The sequence below is a fragment of the Canis aureus genome, chromosome 1, assembly GCF_053574225.1.
Source record: "Canis aureus isolate CA01 chromosome 1, VMU_Caureus_v.1.0, whole genome shotgun sequence".
Lineage (NCBI taxonomy): Eukaryota > Metazoa > Chordata > Mammalia > Carnivora > Canidae > Canis > Canis aureus.
In genome coordinates this window covers 92,540,988-92,566,373 of record NC_135611.1, presented here as the reverse complement: position 1 = coordinate 92,566,373, position 25,386 = coordinate 92,540,988, and the positions used below count along the sequence as shown (strand labels likewise).

The following is a 25,386-nucleotide window of genomic DNA, read 5'->3' as shown; positions in this document are numbered from 1 at the left end:
TTAGATATTAAGCCCTTATCAGATATATCATTTGCAAATATCTTCTCCTACTCAGTCAGTTGCCTTATTGTTTTGTTGACCATTTCCTTTGTTGTGCGAAAGCTTTTTATTTTGATGTAGTCCCAATATTTTATTCTTGCTTTTGTGTCCTTTGCCTCAGGAGACATATCTGGAAAAATGTTGCCAAGGCCACTGTCAAAGAAATTGCTACCTATGTTTGCTCAAAGGAGTTTTGTGGTTTCGGTTCTTAACATTTAGGTCTTTAATCCATTTTGAGTTTATTTTGTGGAATATGGTATAAGGAAGTGGTCCAGCTTCATTCTCTTGCATATAGCTGGCCAGTTTTTCCAGCACCATTTTTGAAGAGACTGTCTTTTCTCCTTTGTATATTTTTACTTCCTTTGTCATAGATTAAGTGACCATATAAACATAGGTTTATATCTGGGATCTTATGTTCCATTGAGCTATAGGTTTGTTTTTGTGCCAGTACCATACTCTTTTGATTACCACAGCTTTGTAGTGTATCTTGACATCTGAGATTGTGATACCTCCAGCTTATTGTTTTTTCTCAAGATTGCTTTAGCTATTCAGAATCTTTTGTGTTTCCAGACAAATTTTAGTATTATTTGTTCTAGTTCTATGAAAAATACTATTGATATTTTGGTAGAGATTGCATTGAATTTATACATTGCTTAGGGTAGTATGGACATTTTAAGAATATTAATTCTTTAAATCCATGAGCTTAGAATGTCCTTCCATTTGTTTGTGTCATCCTCAATTTCTTTCATCAGTGTTTTATAGTTTGTCTTTAACCTCCTTGGTTAAGTTTATTCCTATTTCATTCTTTTTTGTGCAACTGTAAATGGAATCATTAACTTCTCTTTCTGCTTTGTTATTAATGTATGGAAATGCAGCTGATTTCTGTGTGTTAATTTTATATCCTGCATCCTTACTGAAATGCTACTTGGTTGTTTTAAATACAGAAGGGAAAATGTTTGGAACTGAATTGGGATGCTGTTAATATAGTAGTAACACAGCTTTCGGAGGTAAGGTGGATGTTCTTTTTTTTTTTTCCCCACTGCAAAACATTTTTGGGCTTATGTACATGTATATGGTTGCTCAATTTTTGTTATTATTTTCAATTATATATGACAGTATGATTAGCTATAAATTACAATGCTGTATGTTAGATCCCCAGAACTTATTCTTTATTAGAAAGTTTATGTCCTTTGGTCATTCTTTCCCATTTCTTTCAGCTTTGGCCCTGGCTACCACCTTTTCCTCTCCCTTCTTATGAGTTTAATTTTTTATATTCCACATAAAAAAGGCGATTACATAGTACTTGTCTGTTTGACTTATTTCACTTAGCATTATGTTCTCAGAATTTATCTCTGTTTTTGCAATGGCTAAATAATATTCCATTGTGTATATGTATACCACATTTTCTTCAATCCATTCATCTATTGATAAACACTTAGATTATTCCCTTGTCTTGGCTATTACGAATAATGCTGCAGTGAACATGGGAGAGCAGGTACCTTTTTGAGATACTGATTTCATTTCCTTTAGCTATAAACCCAGAAGTGGGATTGCTGGATTATATGATTGCTCTGAAACAGACACATGGAAAAGTGCATCCCATTCAGAAATAGCCCATGGACTCAAGCATATACAGCCAACTAATCTTTGACAAGGGCTCAGAATATACAATTGGGAAAGGAAAGTCTCTTAGGTACACGGTGCTGAGAAAAACTGGATTTCCAAGTGCAAAAAAAAGAAAAAGAAAAGAAATTGGACCACTATGTTATAGCACTCAAAAAAATTTGAAATAGATTACAGACTTAAGTATAAGATCTGAAACTATGAAACTCCTAAAAGAAAACATAGGGTGTATGCTCCTTGACATCAGTCTTGGCAATGATGTTTTAGATGTGACTCCAAAAGCACAGGCAACAGAACCAAAAATAAACATGTGGATTCATCAAACTAAAGGGCAAAGGAAACCATCAGGAAAATGAAAAGGCCATCTGTCAAATGGGAGAAAATATTTGTATACTGTATATCTGAAATATATATAGATATGTGTGTATGTGTTTGTATAAAATATATGTATATCATATACTAAAATATGTAAGGGAGTGACACAACTCAATAGCAAAAAAAGCAACTAATTCAATTAAAGAATGGGCTGAGGACCTGAATATACCTTTTTTTTTTTTTCCAAATACATACAAATGCCCCACAGGTACATGAAAAAAATCTCAGCATCACTAATCATCGGGAAATGCTATTATCAAAAAGACAAAAAAATAACATGTGTTGATGAGGATGTGGAGAAAAAGGAACCCTTGTGTGCTGTCGGTGGGAATATAAATTGGTATAGCCATTATGGAAAACAGTACGAAGTTTCCTCAAAAAATTAAAAATAGAACTACCATTTGATCCAGCTCATGTTTTCTTACTTATAATTTAGACCAGGGACTCTGGATCAGAATCTTGTATGATCCATTTCTGTCAAAGTTGATTTAAGTCCATATGCACTTCCCTGACTTATATTGTCAGGACAAATGATCTGTATATGTACTTATTATGTATACCTTTTTGGTGTGCTTAAAAACCATTATAGGGGGATCCTTGGGTGGCTCAGCAGTTGAACGTCTGCCTTTGGCTCAGGGTATGATCCTGGAGTCCCGGGATCGAGTCCCACGTCGGGCTCCCTGCATGGAGCCTGCTTCTCCCTCTGCCTGTGTCTCTGCCTCTGTTTCTCTGTGTCTCTCATGAATAAATAAAATCTTTAAAAAAAAAGTTATAGCGATGGAAATTTTGGTAATGCTCTCAGGAATAACTACAACAGAGTATAAAACTCCTTTGTAACAGCAGACTTTAGACTTTTTTAAAAACTCAGACTAAAAGAACTAATAGTTGTGAAATAGCACTTTTTCCTTCATACCTGTGAAATATGGGTTTCAGATTTTTAGTCTCTCCCAGCACAATGGTTCTCAGAGTTCCACAGACCAGCAACACTGACATCACCTGAGAACTTGTCAGAAGAGCCAACCTGGTTCTACTGGATCAGGAATGGGGGGGGGGGGGGGGCTGAAGTCCAGCCATTGGTGTTTCAACAAGCCCTCCCAGTGATTGTGATGAATGCTGAATTGTGAGAACCACATTTCTTTATGAGAAATAAAGAATTTAAATACAAAGTATAAATGTCCGGTTATCTTTACATAATAGTAATAGGATGATATAAAGTTACAACTCCAATATTTCATACATTATCAACGTACACAGTAGTGAACATACTACATGTCAATGAGAAATCCCAACTAGTTGTTGAGAGAATTCTTATCGACTTTCACCATTCATTCTTGCATTTCCTCCCTAGTTGTTTTGGCAACAATTCAATAAATGCTTTTAGTTTTTCCTTATTGTTATAGCAGTTGAAACGAGCAGAAATAAGTCTGTCTTCTGAATTTAAATCAAGCCAAGTTTTTTATTCATGATATTAAATAGTATTTCTTTCTTTATATTCAATCTATTGTTTTTTATTCTTATGTAATAATAAGAGGTTAAATGTCATGTCACTCAAATTCCTTTCTGAATTACTATTTTCCCTTTGGTGTCTTTCACAAAATGGACTTGTCCCCGCTCCGTTGCATCTTCTGGCTTCCGTCTGACTTGAAGTATTCAAGAGAAAATCTATTACAAAACTCAAATAAGTCATGCATGCCCGCCAGCCCAATATTCTATACCGTATAAACACAATTTGTTGAAGATTCCAAATAATGTAGCTACTTCTTTGCGGGGCTTTTTTGATGCACATTAAAACTTAATAATGGAAAACTGTTTAAGGTAGGGTTCTTGATTTCAAACAGCAAAAGCCAACTCTGGCTTATGTAAGCAGAACACAGGATTTATTGAAAGGTATTTGTGACTCAGAGAATTTCAAGGAAGTCTGGATAATGCAGCTGAAAAGAATGAGCATGAGTGATGTTAGGCAGCAGCCAGGCTGTAGACAAAAGGATATTGCAGAAGAAGTCCAGTGAGGACACCACGGTGCTGCAACCATCTCAAACTGTGCATCAGTGCTGCCACTAGATTCTGATTGTGGCTGCGTAAGTGGGGTAACCATTCCTAACCTGTGTGATTCCCCTAATACCAATTAAGTGAGATAATATATCCCTTACCTTTAAAAATAATTCTCTCTAGTTGCCAATTTCTCTGAGTTCCCTCTTGTGCTCTCATACTTTTGGGAAATAGGTAAAAAGACATTCTGGCTGCACTTATTTGCCTGTTTGATCTAGTCCAATAAAATGAATATTGCTATCAGGACACTGAAACACTTTTCTTTCCTTTTTTATTAAATTGTATTTAAATTCAATTTGCCAACATATAGTATAACACCCAGTGCTCACAACATCACGTGCCTTCCTTAATGCTCGTCCCTCCGTTACTCTGTCCTTCTTCCCACCTCCCCCTCTGTAATCCTTTGTTTGTTCCCCAGAGTTAGGAGTCTTTCATAGTTTGTCTTCCTCTCTAATTTTTCCCTACTCAGCTTCCCTCCTTCCCTTATGGTCCCTTTCACTACTTCTTATATTCTGCATATGAGTGAGACCATATGATAATTGTCTTTCTCGGACTGATTTACTTCACTCAGCATAATACCCTCCAGTTCCATCCACATCAGTGTAAATGGTAGGTACTCATCTTTTCTGATGGCTGAGTAATATTCCATAGTATATATATACAACATCTTTATCCATTCATCTGTTGAAAGATAGCTTGGCTCCTTCCACAGGTTGACTATTGTGTACATTGCTGCTGTAAACATTGGGGTGCAGGTGTCCTGTCGTTTCATTACATCTGTATCTTTGGGGTAAATACCCAGTAGTGCAATTGCTGGGTCATAAGGTAGCTCTATTTTTAACTTCTTGAGGAACCTGCATACTGTTTTCCAGAATGACTGTGCCAGCTTACATTCCCACCAATGGTGCAAGAGGGTTCCCCTCTCTCCTCATCCTCACCAACATTTGTTGTTTCCTGTTAATTTTCACCATTCTCATTGGCGTGAGGTAGTATCTCATTGTGGTTTTGATTTGTATTTCCTTGATGGTAAGTGCTGTGGAGTATTTTTTCATGTGCACTTTGGCCATGTATAAGTCGTCTTTGGCAAAATGTCTGTTCATTTCTTCTGCCTATTTCTCAACTGAGTTGTGAAATGCTTTTCAGTAAATTCACCCCCTATCCTATCTCATGAATGTGTTCTAGAATCATCTCACATGACCCGTCTGCAGCACTGGGCCCTCCCTTTCTCATTATTTCTATTTACCTGTCTCTGGCCTCAGGCAGGTTATTTCTCTAGATGGAACATTTCCCTACACAAGCCTCCTTTACTCCTACCCCAGCTTAAAACAAAATTCCAACTTCTTGCCATAGTTCATAACAGTGACTTTCAAATTTTGTGAACTACCATCCATAGTGACGAGGTTATTTTTTTTTAAGATTTTATTTATTTATTCATGAGAGACACACAGAGAGAGGCAGAGACATAAGCAGAGGGAGAAGCAGGCTCCACAGAGGGAGCCCGATGTGGGACTCGATCCCAGAACTCTGGGATCATGACCTGAGCTAAACACATGCTTAACCACTAAGCCACCCAGGCATCCCGTGACAAGGTTATATGTACATTTTATACTCATTTTATACATGCACACATGAGCATATGCGCACACACACACACACACACACACACACACACACACCGTGTATTTATATGATAGAAACAAATGTTTCTCAAAATAATGCTTATCCTTATTAGGTATAGTGTGCTTGATTATTGGCTGGTGGGGCCCAGTCTCTTTTTTTAATAGCTGTTGTGACCTCTTAAAATTGTGAATGTGACCTACAGCTAAAAAAGAATTACAGTTTGCGTGTTTAATTTTTGCCTACTTTTTAAACCCCATTTTTTTCTAATATCCTTCTCATTCATTATTTCCAGCCATTCTAGAATTCTTATTTCTTCCCAAATATCAGGATCTTTCTTGTGTTGTGGCTTTTCACATGCTGTGCTCTTTCTGATATTTTTCTTTCTCCTTTCTGCAGGGCTGACTCCTTTTCATCTTTTAGTTTTAAGCTAAATATCTCTCCTTTGGGGGGTAACATTACTTGACTACTCTAATATGTTCCCTTCCAGTCATTTGCTTTCATATTTGATTTTTCTTTCATGGGCTTAAGAAAAATTCTAATTATCTTATTTCTTATTTCTGACCACCTACTCCTCATATAGCCCTGATGACTGTAGATGTCATGTCTGTTTATTCCTTTTATTCTAGGTACCAGAATAGATGCTCAGTAGATAGATATTTGTTAAGAGAATGTGTACAAAGTGACCTGCAAAGAATAAAACTTTATGCCAATGTAAGACACTGTAATGATCCACATTGTTATATTCTACCTTCATAATAAATTTTATGGTGTAAAACTTGCAAGATGCTTTATTTCCTTAATTTACTATTTCCGTGCCATTGCTTAATCTTATAGTTGACTAGTTTATTGGTGGGAGGACATTCAAAACTTGGGTAAAATACAATACACATGATTTGGAGATATTATATATCTGGACTTGCAGATAAGACACTTGAAGCTAAAGAAAATAGAAAATTGGATAGAGCTAAGGTAAATTGACATAATTATCATAGTGAATAAGCAAGCAGGGAATATTCAGGGTCATGCTTAGCCAAGGTATATGCTGGGGCATGATGGGATGCAAACAGCACTAATTTACTGAATTCAATAGATCAGTCCTGACATTTACATAGAACCTTATGAAAGAGTCAGCTATGAAGAAGCTTCTGTCAGCAAGTATGCACATATCTATGTATTTACATTCATTACTGGATACATATGCAGAACAATGGCAAGTCTTCTCTTCTGCTATAGAAATAATATGACACATTATTTTCATAACAGTCTGTGGCAATCAATAAAGAACAAACAAAAGGAACACAGTAGCATTTTTCAAATGTGTACAGAACTGCTTGGGAATTTAGCTGTTTCAGGAATGTACAGTCCAGAAATAGGAAGCTGCTTCCAGTCTGATATGCCAAATATTGAGTAATTTTCTGGGACATACATTTTGGAAATTGGGGTGGGGGGAATAGTGTGCAAGCAATAACTCATATGTATTCATTATACAATATGAAAGATAGGCTGATCTGAGGTATCAGAATAAAAGAGTCACTACTTCCAGTACCTAAGAAAGATCTTTTTGCTGTTGATGCTTCTTTTTTGTTACATAAAATTTTCAGCGCTTATCCAGGAGCTGAAAGCATGGCAGAAAACTTTAGGAATCTGTGCATGCATGACTTTGGCTCTGGCTCTGGAGACAGGACTCCAACAATGGGCTAATGCTTATCTTCTTAACCTTTAAAGGACAGAGACTTAAGGATATTGCATCTGGCCTCTATTACCCAGTTTAAAAGTCTCCATTCCCATTACAAGAGTACATTTGTCAGAGACAAATGTCACTACAATAATTATGTCAGTTTACCTTAGCTCTATCCATTCATGACACTTCATTTCCTAGTAAATTTTGTTCTCCTCCCACCCTGAAATTGTCAGTCTTTACCCAATCAATATGTGTTTTGCAGTATCCAAGCCTTCTCCTCGCATCCCGTGGGTCATGATTGAGTGATAAGTGTAGGTCATGAGTCAGACATACTCTTTCAGTGACTTTCTCCTTTTCCTGTTCTTATCTCACTTTCTAGCTCATGAATGATCTCTAACTAATAGAAGGAAGTATGAAAATAAAAGTGGGTTGCCATGTTTTCACACTGGCTTGAGGGCTATAGAGATTTTATATATCTGTGATGCATTTGTTTGTGTTACCGTCGTTCACCGAGAACTTAGGAGGCACGTGCAACAGATGGAGTGATTTAAATCCCTTGGAATGTTTCTCTTATAGTAGAGTAGTGACTTCCATGATCATAGAACCTCTAAAATCCAAGTGGGGGGTGGTAAATACGCTCTGAAATACTCACCTTCTCCATCTCTCTTTATCATCATGAGGACATTTTTCACAATTTCCGTTCTGAGTATGAGAAGAGGGTAGTGTGGTGCTAGTAAACAGTGAGCTCAGGTGTAAGCAAATTCCAGATAGCAATAGGAAGCTCATGGTTCCTGGTAACACCTGTAGAGGCTGTTTCTCACATTGTGTCTCACAATGACATTGTGTCATTATGTCACAATAATGACATTGTGAATATGTCATTATTCACAAATAATGACATACACAGAAAGTTATTTTTATATGATGAAATGGTCGAGAATATGGGCTAAGTGCAGACTCCCAAATCTATTTTCTTTATGTATTTCAGAGAGAGGGTGAGAGAGCAAGCAAGTACGAGCAGGGTGGGGCATGGGGGAAGGGGAGGAACAGAGGGAGAGAGAAGCAGACTCCACACTGAGTAGGGAGCCGGATGCAGGGCTTGATCCCAGGACCCCAGGATCATAACTTGAGCCAAAGGCAGACACTTAACCAACTGAGCCACCTAGGTGACCCCCAAATCTTTTTTTTTTTTTTTTTTTTTACTGGTTGTTTGCTTTGGACCAAGCTATGTAATCTAACCTTTTCTAAACAATTACCTTGTCTGTGAAATAGAAATTATAATAGTAGCTATCTCGTAGAGTTGTAATGAAGATTAAATGAGCTGATACCTGAAAAGCACATTAAATTGTGCGTAGTGCATAGGAAATGGTCGGTAAATATTAGTGATCATTAGCTATTATATGTCTCACTTGTTAAATCAGCTTTGTGTTGGGAGCACGCTTAGTCATTTTGTCCAGACTGTAAAAAGGAAAGCCAGCACCATGCCTGGTTTTGTGGAAGTATTTATTGTCATATATGTATTTCTACACTTTACTTGGCTTTACTTAAATAGCAACATCAGATTGTGTTATTTTAAGCACAGTGAAGTAGGGTGACTATCATAGTTAGTGGACATAAATTACAATGAGCGTATTTCTCTTTTTACTAAATTTGAAATCAACATGGCTGTTTTTTATTATATAAATGTGTAATAAAAGAAATATATAAATGGACTTACAGCTGGGAAATAGAGCAATGATGATGATGATGTGTGTATTTTAAATGGCATTTCTCCATCTGTAAAAAAAAAATGTTCTCTGTGGGGTTATTTCACTCTTCACCCCAAACTAAAATTTATACCTGGATCTGTGGTATCTCTTTCTGGAAAGCAGTAACTTTACCCAGTGGAGATTAGTTTTGCAGCATCTTGATTATTTCACTAAAATTTACATTATAAAGTATATTACAATTATAATTTGTAATGGTTTTAAATGACCTACTCTAAGTGATACCAAAATATCTTGGAGTAGTTTACATAAATTCTCATGTTTTAACAGAACAAAAAGGAATTTACGTTTTAGAGATTTATGAAAGTGGCTAATATGTCAAATATACTTTCAAATAGAATCATATTTTTATTTGTTAACTAGTGTGCCTGCTATATACCAGCAACTGTGTTAAATGTTGAGGGCACAGATGGGAATGAAACGTAATTTCATAGGAGCACAAAGACATGAAATTAACAATAAGTGTATTGAGAGCTGTTTCGGGGATGCACAGAGGGTTGGGAAAGTACAGGAAACAAAACCTAACAACCCTATGAGGACTGGCCACAGAGAGTGAGGTGTTCAGAAAATTAATTCCAGGAGGAACCAGTGAATTGGTCAGTATGATGTGACTGAGGAAAGCATTTGAGAACAGAGCAGGTTGTGTGTCCAGAGATCACGTAGGTATGTCAGATGCTTGTAAGGCAGGTCAGGGGATTTGAATTTGTTCTGAAGGCTCGGGAAAATCATGGAGAGGTTTTTAAGAAAAGTTTTATTTTCATATTTGAATTTTGGAAAAGTTCCCTGAGGCAACAAAGTTGAAGGTAGATTGGAAGAGAACCAAATTAGTGGAAGGAAGACCAATTACAGGGCAATTCTAATAGAATATTGTTGAGTGCAGGTGGGGAGTATGAGAACAGAAAGGAAAAATGGGGAATTATTTAAAAGGTAAAACTAGTAAGACTTAGTGACTGTCCATGTGGGTGAGGGAAGAGTTCAGTAATCATTTCCAGAGCTGAGGATAGTGGTACTGCCTTCCACAGAGAGGGGGAGTGTAGGAGAAGGAACAAGAGAGATAGGGAATTTTTCTTTAGTCATGTGTTAATTTTTACATATGAGGACTTACCATTTATTATGGGATTTCCTAGTAGAGATAACCAGGTGGCTATTAGAAATCCAGATTTTAAGGGCACCTGGGTGACTCAGTGGTTGAGTGTCTGTCTTTGGCTCAGGGCGTGATCCTGGGGTCCTGGGATCGAGTCCCATGTTGGGCTCCCCGCAGAGAGCCTGCTTCTCCCTCTGCCTGTGTCTCTGCCTCTCTCTCTCTGTGTCTCTCATGAATAAACAAATGAAATCTTAAAAAAAAAACAAAACAGATTTTAAATTCTTCAAGTATAACCACAAAGTAGAAAGAGAGATATTAACTCATATAAGGTTGTTGACTATAGCCATGTATATGGTAAAAATAGGTGGTCTGAATAAAACAGGAAAAATAAGAGCTAAACATGGAGACCTCAGAAAATACTAGTATTTAAGGTGCCAGAAAGCTGGAGCCTCCAAAAGGTCCTTGAAGGGTTGTGGTGAAAAAAGCAAAAAGTGGACAAGAAAGGCCATAGAAACCAAGGAAGAGGTGATGACCAAGAGACTCTCTACAGACAAAAAATGTCTGAGAACACATGCACCAAGTTTTCAGTAGTGGCTGGCTGTGGGGTGTGGGGTGGAAGAGAATGACAATAGAACTATTTTAAACATACATTCACACTAGAAAAAAATTCATTAAGATGATATAAATAAGCTACTAAATTGCTTCCTTTTTTCCTTCTTCTTCTAAAGCCGAACAACAACTTATCCTTACACAGAAACACAGATGTACAGCCAAAACACTGGAGGGAATTACTTTGATACTCAAGGGAGCTCTGCGCAGGTGACTACCGTAGTTTCGTCCCACAGCATGGTGGGCACCGGTGGGATTCAGATGGGCGTCACGGGAGGACAACTCATCAGCAGTTCTGGAGGAACCTATCTCATCGGCAATTCAATGGAGAACTCTGGTCACTCAGTGACACACACCACTCGGGCCTCCCCAGCGACAGTGAGTATTTGAGTTTTTATTTGTTTAATTTGGCCTCCTGGTAGCCTCTATGGTACATTTTCCTCTCAAGAGGGAAATAAAAAACAACACAGGCTGGGCGGGGCAAGGATGTGTTGAGCAGTCTTAATACTGTGGTATTATCCAGAATGTGGTACATGTGGTAGTATGCAGAGTGATACCCTAGGTACCTCACAGTTGTGTGAGTTGGGAAGTTTTTATTTATAATGGGAAAAGAGGTGAGTCTTACTAATGCTGATTTTCATAGGCTTCCTTCAGTGATGATATTCAGTAAAATACTGTAAATCTGAAAGAACTTACTTTGATCTTATGCTGATTTACACTGCCTGATGAGATAAAAATGAAGTAATAAAGAGCAAAATACAATTTTCAACACACCTTTCAACAGTAATATTTATGTTAGCTCATCACCAAGGAAGTTACCATAGGGGCAACATTTCCCAAACCTTAGACATTTAGTTTGGGCATATTCACGTCACCTGTACTATTATCTACTAATGTAATTTTGAAGTTGATTCACTTCTAAACTAGTGTAATTTTTTCTGAAGTATATGAAAACCCATATTTAAATAGTAAAATTGGAAGTGTTTAGCCATGTGCCATATTATCATGTCCCTCTCTTCAACCAGAGACACTTTGGGCAGCCCTGACCTAGGTGATTCTAATGAAAAAACATCTGTGTTGGCTCTGACGATAGGCATAATCAAGTATCTGAAGAACATGCTACATATTTATTTGAGTTTTCAAGTTTTAAAAATTTAACAAAAATATTAATTTTGACACAGATTTTAATGTCCTAGAAATATTCATAACAAGCTGTGCAGGATTTGATTTCATCAAATTCTGTGTCCTGAGCTTTCCATTCTAAGCTCAGCTAAGTGTAAGGAGAATAATCACTGAGAATCCCCCAGCAAGAGTAGCAACAGAATTGATTTTGTAGGTGCTTCATGTAAAAGGGGGCTGGGGATTTGAATTAAGTGCATTTTGTAATTTTGCTGTATATATTGTTCTTATAATGAAATTGAAGTAGAAACAAATTTGTAGGAAATAATTATGAGAGGCTTTATATTTTTCACTTTATGGATTTTCCTAAAGATATATGTTCTTGGTAAGTATTTTGTATGTAATTTTTATGTTTGTAATCATTACATGTGTTTAGACTTCTATCACTTAGTACCTTTTCCCTAATCCATTTCTTAGAGCTCGTTATATTTAATTTACTGTTTTCTACTAACATCAGAACAGATGACTAGCTCTTTTTTGTACTTTTTCCTTTGTGTTTTTGAAGCATTTCTTTTGTGTGTTTGTCTCTTGATTTTAATAACACTAAAAATGGCATTTCTAAACTTTTTAGTCACGCCAGTATATTTATATAGATTAGAAACGAAATCCTAGCTTCCCTGGACCTCATTTCCTCTAGCAGTAAAATAAGGGCTTAGTTAAACTACATGATATCCTAATTTCCTCCCAGCTTTAAAATCATAATATTTACAAAGGAATTGTAAAACGTTCTGATGTAAAAATAACTGTATCTACCGTTTAAAGGAAAGGAGGTAGATCAGTTGCCAGTACTATATAGCACTCCTGATAAAGGCCACTCAGAAACTCATTTTCAGTTGCCACTTATCAATGCCTTAGGAAAACTGAAAATGTGGAGAATGAGTTCTTTCCCACTATCCTTTCACCCACCCTCTCCTATGCTGGCATACCATCTGCCCTTCCCCCGTCCTGCCTCCCTTTCTCCAGACATTGCTGTCTGCCTTCACACTGACTGCAGGCTATCTGTCAAGCATCTTCATCCACTGGATGTAGGTTTACTAAATTTGTTATTCTTATCACTCAGTTAATAAAATTGATTATTTTGGGTCATGGCAATACAGGTGCAAATATAATAAAGTAAGTTTTGTAGTTTTTTGTTTTGTTTTGTTTTCTGTGTAGATTATGAAAAGTATCATTACGCTTTAAGTGATCCATTACACAGATTTGATTTTTATTATGTTAATTGGCAAATTAAACTGACACTTAAAATAACTGCATTCTAATACTTGGGAATAGTGGAAACTTGCTTAAAAAAATCAGTTCATAGTATCAACTGTATAAATTTATGCTTTTTAAAAGGTTCTCTTGTTAAAGTTGTTTTTTTGGTGGCTTGTTTTCTTTTTTTAAAAAGAAAATTTCCTTGTTAGCAAAAGGAGTAAAAAAAAGTTAAAAGATAACCTAGCATGGAAAAATCATAAGGTGCTCTCATCAAGGCACATAGAGATAGTGTCCTGTGATGGATGTGTATAATCTAAATACACATCTGCTAGTGTTTATTGTATTACCTTGCATTATTACCAAAATTTATAGTTGATTTGGATCCCCCTCTCAACAGTGCAAAAGATACTCATCTCCTTCATTCACAATGAGATGGTAATTCTGTGTACAATTTCACATCTGCTACTCTAGTAAAGTTAGCAAAGTTTAAGTGCCGTGCAACCTGTTTACAATTTCTACCATTCTCCTTTTGCCAAATGTTAGAAAATTTGTAGCTTAGACTCCTAGAACTTAAGATGTTTTTGGTAGGTACCATGTCATTAAAGGGAATTTGCTTATTTTCATATATCTTTTTCATTCTCTGTAGAACCATATGAGCACAATCTTTAGCAACTTGTCGGTCAAGACTTGAGCCATTTCTTTCAAGCATTGAACCATGCTGTGCAACTGAAGTTCATTTCTCTGGCTGTTCTGTAGTGTTCAACCTATCACCTGTAGCATGCCTAACATGACACACTGGGTAGCAGTAGCCTATATTATGGCCAGAATTCCTGCTTGGGAGACCATCAATTGGGCTGTTCCTTGAGAGGCTATAATGGAATGTATAGTCAATTAATTCAGTTGGTGTGAAACTAGTTAAATTTGAGTTGTTAGGGACAATACAAACCTTTACTCAGTTCGTGGTAGCAAGGTTTGTGGCTCTGGTTCTCAGAATAATTGCCTTGACTCTTACATTTGACTTCAGTCTATATAGAAATACTTCCATCTAAATTTAGCAGGAATAACTTTTGGGTCAAAGAAAAGTTTCTTCCAGTGTGCAAACTAGTTCCCAAGACATGCCAATAGAAACAAAAAGTTAATTTCAAATTGAAAGCATTACTAAGAAAAATAAGTAGCACTTGAAATATTTTCTTACCTCATCTAATACTCAGTATACAACCATCTTTCTTATACTAGAAGGATCTCTGAATGACTAATAGAAAATTTGCATTTGAGCATATGATTTCCTTTAGTTTTATAACTTTAAATGAAAAAACATCTTACATAACTTTTTTTAGTATTTGATGTCTGCATTGTAAAAATGTTCAGATTTCAAGTTACATAGAAATATCAGAATTTGGGATCCCTGGGTGGCGCAGCGGTTTGGCGCCTGCCTTTGGCCCAGGGCACGATCCTGGAGATCTGGGATCGAATCCCACGTCGGGCTCCCGGTGCATGGAGCCTGCTTCTCCCTCTGCCTGTGTCTCTGCCTCTCTCTCTCTCTCTGTGTGACTATCATAAATAAATAAATTAATTTTAAAAAAAGAAAGAAATATCAGAATTTTCTGAAAGATTATGGTGGCAACAAATACAATTTTATTTTATCAATATATATTCTGGTCTAAACTACTAATTTTCAATGATTTGGTCAAAATTATATTTCTTCTTTTACTTACTGAATTTTTTTATTTGGTTAGTGGAGTCTGTGTATATAAGTTATATATATGTACATATATATATATACCTATGTTTTTAATATATTAATATGTATACACACATTTTAATAGGTGTTTCCTGCTGATTAAAAAAAAGATTAATATTTTTAATGGAACATCATTGGATGTGAGTTTAGCTAAGTTACTACTTGAATAAATGTTTTATGTTTTATTAAATTAATAATGCTAGGGATCTGTTTACTGTTAATATTTCAGTGGCACATGGACATTAAGGTGAAAGAGTTAGCTCCAGTCACAACTCTGAGCTCATCATGCTTTGATCTTTCTCCTAATGCATCACCGTGATGTTTCCTTGTGTATCTTTATTCATTTAAAACTCGTATTTTTCTTCATTATTGTTCTGTAGAACCTTAGAATTTGTAGAATTTTAGAATTTTGGAACCTGAACCCAATTTGCATTTGAGGATCAAAACCTTGTGATTGTAGCTAGTGATATTTTTGTGCTCATCACAACATAGTTTATTTTATACCAGACTTTATAATAAGTAGCAATTTAAGCTTTATTTACTCACTTCTCCATAAAATAACATTTGTGTTCTTATAATTAGATGGTTATTTATGGAGTTTTTTTCTTCTTGTTAACCAAATAAGATTAATCATTTTTTAGACTGTGATATGAAAGCTAATTTTTATACCTTTCTATATATACATTTAGTAATTATATATGTTAAATGGCTCTTGCTAAAAGTAGATCCCACCAAGAGGCACAAGGAGAATGTGTTGAAACTAATATTGTTCATATCTTTCCCGCTTTTGATTAATGTTAAATACCTTAATTTCTTTCAGTTAGTTACCTGGAAGAAAATCTGAATGTCCATCTGCTACTTATATAAGTCAAAGTCTGGTCTAGCCTATCTAATTATAGAAAATTAAGACATTAAGGGTTAAAGATGCTTTTATTTCTTTATCCTTGGGTTTACATGTTTAATGGATTCAGTGTAAGGGATTTTTATTTTAATTCCAACATAGTTAACCTACAGTGTTGTATCAGTTTCGGGTATACAGTATTGTGATTTGCCAGTTCCCAACATCGCCATATGCTCATCACAGCTAGTGTCCTCCGTAATCCCCATCACGTATTTCCCTCAGCCTCCCACTGACCTCCCCTCTGGTGACCATCAGTGTGTTCTCTATAGTGAAGAGTCTGTCTCTTGGTTTGTTTCTCCTGCTCTCTTTTTCATCTCTTTCCTCATTTGTTTTGTTTCTTAAATTCTACATATGTATGGAATCATATGGCATGTGTCTTTCTTATTTTGCTTAGTGTTATACTCTCTAGCTCCATCCATGTTGTTGCAAATGGCAAGATTTCATTCTTTGTTATGGCTGACTAATGTTCCATTGCTTATATACACCACCTCTTTTTAATCCATTCATCTATCAAAGGATATTTGGGCTCCTTCCATATCATGGCTATTGTAAATAATGCTGCAATAAACAGGGGTGCGTGTATCCCTTTGAATTAGTGGGATTTTTTTGGTATTTGGGGGGTAAATAACCACTATTGTGATTACTGCATCATAGGGTAATTAGACCCATAAAATTTTAATACTGCCTAGTCTACTAGCTCATGTTTTTTCATTTAATGAGGGAAAATACAATGCAATGCCTACAACCAATTTCCTGTTTTCAAATGAGAGAAAATTTCTCTACGTTCCCATGTTTATCAGTTCATCCTCCAAAAGCATGTGATTTATTACCACCTTCTCAGCCTGCATAACTACAGTTGTTTGTATTGTCACAGATTATCTGGTTTCTTTTAAAATTTAGCTAGTATATTTGAATCAAACTATTGGTACCCATAAATTTCACTGGCTAGGACTTTTGTAATCTGTGCAATGTTAGAAGTAATTTTATACATTTATTTTAAATTTACTTATTATAAGTTTTAGTACCTTTCTCATCTGCCTGGTAGGAAAGGAAGATGTGAGGTTTTTAATCATGCTTTCAAAATTACAAGAAAGATGTAGTTAGATAAGAGAAAAAATATAAAAATAGAAAGGTGATAGAGTTCATCATTACAGATGATATAATTGTATACCTGATAAAAACCATGAGCATCAAATGAAAAACTATAACAAATAATAAGAGAATTTATTTTAATAAATATTTAAATAATATTTGGTATTAATATTAAATAAAATTAAATATTAATAATATTTAATATTATTAATAAATAATAAAAATTTAAACAATAATATTTAATAAATATTTCAATAAATATCTCTGAATATTTAATATTCAATTAAATCAATAGCTTTTCTAGATGTAAACAATAGTAGTCAGAAAATATAGAAGCAAATATCTCATTTATGATAAATTTAAAATATAACAGGTAGAAAACTAATAGTATATGTATAAGATCCAGCTGCTAAATAAAAAGTTGCATACTTGAAAAAGAAGTTTCAGTATCAAACATTTTGAATCTTCTTAAATTAACTTTTGTATTTCAATATGAACCCAATCAAAATACCAGTAGATTTTTTCTCTTTTTGCAAGAAAGGGCTGTTTATATAAATAAATGTGCAAGAATAGTAAAGGAAATTTTGTAAAAAGAGTAATACTGGAGAATGGAGTGGGATGTTAACAGCCCTGCAGTTGGATTCAAACATATTATAAAATTACAATAATTAAAACAGAATTGTTGGCACATGAATAGATCCCTGTAGACCAGTGGTGGACTAAACACCATAAACAGACCGAATGAGTGTAGGAATATAGTGTATGGCAAAGGTAGCATTGACTGTCAGTGGAGAAATGTGGATTATCAATAAATGATGTTTTAGACAACTGGATAATTATTTAGAAAAGTAGATTGATTCCATACACTACCTCCTTATACAAAAATTAATTTCTCTTGGATGGAAAAATGTATTTTATCCTTATCAAGTTTCATAATAGTGAAGTGTGATGTAAAATCCAGAAACTACAAAGAATATCTTGATAAAACCAACTACATAAAGGGGAAACATTCTATATTACGAAAACCACAATAAAGGTGACAGTGACACAAGTGAAACAGCAACCTGGCATAAAGTTTTGAGACATTATATCTGAAGAACTAATTTGTTTAATATATAGATCACTCTTATAAATACATGAGTGGGGATCCCTGGGTGGCTCAGCGGTTTAGCGCCACCTTCGGCCTGGGTCATGATCCTGGAGTCCCGGGATCGAGTCCGGCATCGGGCTCCCTGCATGGAGCCTGCTTCTCCCTCTCTCTCTGCCTATGTCTCTGCCTCGTGTGTGTGTGTGTGTGTGTGTGTGTGTGTGTGTCTCATTAATAAATAAATAAAATCTTTAAAAAAAAATAAATCCATGAGAAAAAAAAGGACCAAAAAATGGAGAATGTATATAAGTGAGCAGCCCACTGAAAAGGAGATGAAAAATAAACTGTAAAGAGAGATTGTTGTTCATGTCACACGGGTGAAGCTGGAAAAGTCAGTAAGCCTTGCCAGGGGTTTAAAGAAACCAGCCCTCTGGCTCACTGTTGAGAGGAATTTAAACTGGCACAGATAAGATTGGAGAGCACTGTGGACATTTTTATAAAAATTGAAAATACACGTACCTTTGACCCTGAGAGCATACTTCTAGTCATTTTTCCTACTGATGATCCTCTTACATATATGAAATGCCACATAAACAACCAAATTCACTGTAGAGTTATTTATAATAGAAAAATTAGGAAAAGACTAATTGTCCATCAGCAGGAAAATAGTTAAATAAACTTTGGTGCATTTGTTCATTCAGTGGAAAACTTTATACAGCCAGTCAAGAATGAGGAAGTATGTATGTGTAGGTATGTGTACATAGAGGAGACATACATAGATAGAGATCTAGAGAGATGGAAAGACCTCCATATTGTTAAGGGAAAAAGCAAGAGGTAGTGTGCATGTGTTTAAATAGAAACATACATTTGCATATGCTTATATAAGCACAAGAATCTCTCTAGAAGAATGCATGAAGAAAAAAAAAACATGGAGACGGGAATACATTACCTCTTGAAAAAAAGTGATTTATTATTTGCAAAAATCTCAAGTAAGCCCTTGACGATTATGAAGTGTATCTATCTGGTCCTGTTCCCCAAATGCATGTAGATGACACAACCCTTTCTTTAGAGCCCAGTATAAAGATTGTCTATGTGGTGTCACAATTCAAAGTAGATCTTGTTCCTGGAAAAAGTTCTCCTTTATTAGGCTGTTGGAAGTTCAGAGAACAGAAACTAGCATTAAATTTAGTAAAGATTTTTGGATCTGCTCTTATTCAGTATTTTGGAGCGCAAGTGAATGTTTTATGTTTGTATTTATGTACTTGGATTTATTTCCTTTAATCACTCACTCAGACATGTAGTGAACCATCGTTGGGAACCAGGCACATGCTTCTAGGAGTTATGAAGGTTTACAGTACGGGTACCAGAGCCAGTTCTGGCCTACCAGAAAGCTGCCTAATCCTCGAAGGCAAAAATGGAAATCCACAAATAACCCTCAGATTTCTTTGAAGTGTGGTTACTTTCACTTTCTTTTCTCACCACATCATTTTTCAAAATCACAAATGTTTAATGTGTTGTAAACTGATTAATTTTAGATTCACCAAAATTTTGTTAATCTTCTGATTATGTTGCTGATATAAGTTGCAAAATTGCCTGTGGGTTGGATTAGATTGCGTAGGAAGAGAGTGAAAGAGATTAATTTTAGATTCACCAAAATTCTGTTAATCTTCTGATTATGTTGCTGATGTAAGTTGCAAAATTGCCTACGGGTTGGATTGGATTGGGTAGGAAGAGAGTGAAAGAACAGCAAAAATCCAAATAGTACTTACTTTTCAAAATTACTCTTTAACTGGCACCACTGTAGGAATGAATGCCCATTATCTCCATGCTTACTCTCCCTGAAGTAGTAATTGCAGTCTGACCCTGGCAAAGAAAACAAATTTTGAGAATATTTTCCTGCAGCGTTCCTCCAAGCATTGATTAGACACATCACTGGAGCCCTCCCTCAGGGCTTTTGATTCAGTGTAGGGAAGGGTTCAAGATTGGAATTCTTTACAAGTGCCCAGATGACTGTGATCCTGCTGATCCAAGACCACACTTTGAGAAATCCACTGATTTAGTGATGACATAGACTCAATACAAAGTGAACATGTTCTTAGCACTCAGAATAATCTACAAAAGGCAGATTTGAGATCTTACACATTTGAGAATGAAAACTTGGTCTTAAATCCTGTCACTTAATTCTTACCCAGCAAGTTCCCGAAGGGTTAATTCTAGCATTCAGTGTTTAGGAGTAGATGTCTCAGAATATAGTTTCATTGTCATGCACTGATAATGCCAGTCTTTTGGGTCCTGGTGAGGGCGGAGGGATGTGGGCTGTAGAGAGTGATCAGAGGAATCAAAACAGCGGTCTTGGTTTCAATCCACCAACTTAAGTCAAATATTCTCAGAACACGTTCAATTTATGCAAGGTTTTTTTATCCAAATGTGTTTTTCCCCCCCTCATAAATATTTCAGAATAGCTTCAGGTAGTACAAAACTGCCAGAACTTCATGTTGAAAGCATAACAATTTAAAATTTTTCTCTAGATGTCATAAAATTATGTGAATAGAGAAGATTTTATATAGTTAGACATTTGTAAGATCTCTAAAACTTCTTTGCTCTAAATGCTTTGGCGTGTAAGATTAAGATTTCGTTAGCTGCTTTCTGGTTCAAGAGGAAAGGGAAACCAGAGCTAGCTAAGAAGTGTCATCTGGACATTTTTAATTTGTTTGAGACTTACAAGAACAACCTGTCCTGACTCTGTCAGAGTTAAGCTTCTTTTCAACATTGCTGCAGTTTAACGTATTTACGTGTTAGTTTCTGCATCACCCTGAATGCACAGAAGTCAGAGAGCAGAGTGTTACTATCTGCACGGTCAGGCCTCCTAGGCCCAAGAGACCCTCCTCTGTAGAGCCTTCAAAGAAGGGGTCCAATAACCTGCAGGTAGCTTATTCAACTGCTTAGCGCAGAGCATTCAAAGTTTTGGGGTCACAGCCCACAATAAGAAATACCCTTACACTGCAGCCCCGTGCTTGCGCAGGTGCGCGCATGCGCGCACATACATACATCTCTATGTACACATGCACAGGATTATGTATCTACACGTATCATTCATATATAGGTGTCTGAAACCAAAGTGCCACAGATCAATATTAACACATACTCTGTGCAAGGATATCTGATATTTTCTACTCTGTTTGATTTCACTAATTTTCTAAAAATGCTGATCAGAACCCACATAATTGGTATAACCCACCAAGAGACACAAAGTGAAAGTGTTCTCTCCTTTAATGTTCCTGGTTGGAGTGTTTCCTGTAGGAAGTCCCATCCCCTGCCCCCCACACACACCCAAGCCCCCATATATACACCAAGAGGCTGTCATTTCTAACAGTACAAGGGTGGTGGCTACATGCTCCTGTTAGCTTGAAGTGTTTCCTGTAGGAAGTCCCATCCCCCCACACACACACACCGAAGCCCCCATATATACACCAAAAGGCTGTCATTTCTAACAGTACAAGCAAGGGTGGTGGCTACATGCTCCTGTTAGCAATCATAGATGCCTTTTCTGAACAAGAGCCACCAAGTAGAAATTTTTCTGCCTTGCTTGATCTCAATGCAAACAAAATGTGAAGTCCTAAGAGTTCAGGGGAGCAATTGCCCCAAAGGAAATTTCCAGTTGTAAGTATATTATCTTCATTGGGTTTCTCTGAAGAATTTACCATTCTTTCACAAAGAAACAAAAATGCTGTGTTAATTGTGTGAGGTTAATGCAGTAACCTGTATGAACAAGAAAATGCAATTATTATACATTAAAGATAACTTTTTATGATGGTTAAAATGTAACTATCCCTTTAAAACTTTCTATTGTCTTTAACCTGACCACTTTGTCATCATTTTCAAATACTTATCAATCCTATTTAAACCCTTTCCTCTTAGAAAGTGAATCTTGTTTGTTAACAGTAAGCCATTTAACAAATGTTAATTTTGCAAGCCACTCCTCAGAAAAGAGTTTCACTTGATATATTTGATATTTTGATTTGAAAGATTCCCACGTGATTTATACTTAGGGTATATTTTTGCATAAAATGAAAATGATACTGAACTTTGAGAGCTAAATCTTGTATTCCAGTCTCACATTTAATACCTGTGTAATCTCAAGAAAGTCTCTCAATCCTAGAGAGCCTCAATTTTCTAATCTGTGAAAAGGAGGTAATATTCCTTGCTTTTCCCACCTCACAAAGTTACTGTGAAGATCATATGAGAATTAATGTAGAAAGGCTTTATAAACCATAAAGCATTATTATATTACTTCTATTTTTAGATCACTTTCTTTAACTGTTCTAGGAAGGAAATAGTTTCTACCAAGAGACCGATTTTAATTACAGTGGCAGTTGAATATATCAATCTTGACCTTTAGTCTTTAAAATAGATTAAAAAGCCATTTCAGAGTCAAGAAAATGTGTCTTGACCTATAAAGACAATGACTAAGGTAATATAATTATTCTTTTTCCTTCTGCCTTATTAACATGTAATGGAATGACTGGTTGATATTTACATTGAAAGAGAGCCTTGATTGTCTACATATGTGATACTCTATTTGAGCCGTCGTTTAGGCAATCATAAATGGATATATAAATCACATGTCCAGGGGAGCCTCTCTTTCACCCCATGCACCTCATACACAAGACTCAGCCCCTCTTCACATTTCCCTGCATTTCAAGCCTCAGTTTACCTTTTTGACATCATTCATCACCCCTAAATGAACCCCGTCCTCCGGCCAGCCTTGATTATTTGTACCTGCAGTATGTGGGAGTGGGGTAGATTTGATGAAGATTTTGTAGGGGAAAAGCTGAGGCTTTAGCATCACAGTCTCCAGAGCGCAGTCACTCAAAGTCCTTTGTAAGACCCTGTTCTCTGCAGTCTATGCATTCTTTTCTGTGGGGAGGTGAACGTTGACCTTGATCTTCCCAGATCCCCACCTCCTGTAAACTTCCCAACCTGCTAGCAGCGGGAGCAACTCTGTGAAACAAGGGGCCATCCTGTAATAATAAGGGAGCCATCCATAATACAAGTTATGGGGAACTATAAAGACCAATTGTAAATAATAATGAGGAATTATAAATAATGGGGGAAATGGGTTTTTTTCTTATTTCATTTTAGTCTTTAAAAGTATTTGCTGCCTTAGAAAAAGTACAGCATTGATCCCTTCTTTGAGCTTGGGAGAAGGTACAAACATGATATTTATATGATACAAACATCCAAACACCACCTGTCCCCTCTTCTCCTCTTCCCATCCTCTTTTCCTAAGGGCTTGGATGAAACTTTCCTCTCAAGCCCTTTTTGGGACACTGGTTCTTGGTTGGATATTGTACAGGCCTCAGGGAAACCCTGGGTGGTTAGACACTCTCCACCTGTCCTTGATTCCAACAAGGCAGTATTAGGATTGTAGTGACTTGGAGTTTGCAGCCTGGATTTGAGGCCACATGTTTATCATACTGTTATCTATTCCCCATCAGAGGATAGGTACCCTATCCCCTTCAAGGCCTTCTTAGAGGATTTGCTCTGTTTTTTTTTGGAGGAGCTCCACTGAGTTTTGTTTTGTTTTGTTTTGTTTTTCTTTCTCCTGGATATGAAATATACCACCTCCTTGGCCTCCTCTAGATTTCTGATCCTAATTCCTGGGAAATCCGGAAAGGGTTCCTTCAGTGGTACAATATCTGCCACAATGTACACCCTTGATATACTCTCAAAATAATAGGGGTTTCTTCTGCCTTACAGAGTCCAGGTTTTTTTTCCTCTCTTAAATCTAACCACCACCACCACCAACCCCACACACACACACAATCTACCATGCAGGAACTAAGGTTTGCTTATTGCCATGTGGTCATATTTTTTTTTAATTTTTTTTTATTTATTCATGATAGTCACAGAGAGAGAGAGAGGCAGAGACTCTACTCTACAGGCAGAGGGAGAATCAGGCTCCATGCACCGGGAGCCCGACGTGGGATTCGATCCCGGGTCTCCAGGATCGCGCCCTGGGCCAAAGGCAGGCGCCAAACCGCTGTGCCACCCAGGGATCCCATGTGGTCATATTTTTATCACCACTGTGGTCATGCCACTCTCTGTACCAGAAGTGGAGTAGTTGGTACAGTCTCTAACTAGCACTGCAGACTTAGTATGCAGTGTCTTTTGCCCAAGTGGAAGACACCCACCTCTGCCATTCCCTGGGTGTCTCTCTTTTGAAAACTCAGCATTTGGGTGGGGAAACTAAGTGTTTTATGCCTGTATTCATTTTAATTCTGTAATAACTAACTGGTGACTTCAATCCCCAATTTTTTTTTCATGTAGCGGGTGGCATCCCATTCCTCTTCACCCAGTTTAAGTTTTACTGACAACAGAACTCACAGGGGTCCGTGCTCTCTGATGAGGTCTGATTTCTCTGAATAGTCTCCATTGGCAATGACTCTCTTAGCAAGTTGCTCTACGCAGGCCTGATTTTTCATGTTCTGCCCCGTAGTACCTTGTCAGATGACACCCTGCAGAGACATCTTTGCATCTTCTTGATACCTCGTGATCAGAAAGAAATCTGATGTGTGAATGTAGGAGGTTCTCCTTGCTTGCGCTTTGACTCTTTGGACTTGGCCAGGCATTCTTTTGGGGTTGCCTCTGAGCCTCGGAGACTGTGCATGATTCCCAGAGCTGGAGAAGGTCTCCTTTCTCTTTTTTGCTTTTCTGCCGCCAAGGCCTGCCACTCCTCTGAGATTGCAGCAGTGTATCTAAACACAGTGCAAAACCCTCTTCTCCCATTGCTGAAAATCTGTCTGCAGTAGGATTGAGGCAAAGTTTCCTGTCTTCTGTGGAGAACCACCCCCAAGGTCAATCCCCATTCTCATGGGAGTCCTGTTTTAAGCCAGTGAATCTGGAGGGTTTTAAAGTGTCCCCAGTATATTGTTGGGGATCTTCTTTTATTTTCCAGAAAAGACTGATTTATCTGGGAAGTCACATCCCCAGATTGTCTGGAATGGACAGCAGTTTCTTACCTGCTCTTTTACACGGGGAATTTCTTGGTCTCACCCCAGTAATCCCACTTAATGCTCCAAAATCCTGTCTTTCCAGGCCGGACATCTCATCTGGGATGCAGCATCCCACCATTTGATCTCAGATGAGTTGCCATAGCTTCTTATCTGATTATGAGGCAATAGTCTAGGGTCACCTGAACCAGCCTAAACTCCCAAGCACCACGTATCCTAGCAGTAGATAATTGCAGAGAGGATGTGTACACTCCTGGTGACTCAGCTTCAGAATGATTATTCAGTAAGAGATACAACGGGGCACTGAACCTTAGTTCAGAGAATTGACTTTTC

At 36.8% G+C, this 25,386-nt stretch overlaps 1 protein-coding gene and 1 long non-coding RNA gene across 42 annotated transcripts in view; one reads left to right on the top strand and one right to left on the bottom strand.

The window, feature by feature from the left end:
• Window positions 1-25,386, top strand: part of RFX3 (regulatory factor X3) — a 287,131-nt gene that overhangs the window by 175,667 nt on the left and 86,078 nt on the right. For all 37 annotated transcript variants that reach the window (XM_077908536.1, XM_077908547.1, XM_077908603.1 and 34 more), the window contains one exon: window positions 10,966-11,224. In XM_077908536.1, the coding sequence (XP_077764662.1) occupies window positions 10,966-11,224 (259 nt within the window). The remainder of the gene's footprint in view (window positions 1-10,965; window positions 11,225-25,386) is intronic.
• LOC144320334 (uncharacterized) lies at window positions 9,037-25,240 on the bottom strand. 5 transcript variants are annotated; one of them, XR_013385864.1, is made up of 6 exons: window positions 25,063-25,240; window positions 22,820-23,061; window positions 20,229-20,356; window positions 19,810-19,903; window positions 10,259-10,487; window positions 9,037-9,163 (listed from the first exon to the last, which is right to left on the bottom strand). It is a non-coding gene; the product is annotated as an uncharacterized LOC144320334 (long non-coding RNA). The 5 variants fall into 5 exon arrangements; XR_013385866.1 differs by lacking the exon at window positions 20,229-20,356; XR_013385863.1 differs by lacking the exons at window positions 9,037-9,163; window positions 10,259-10,487 and adding an exon at window positions 18,996-19,188.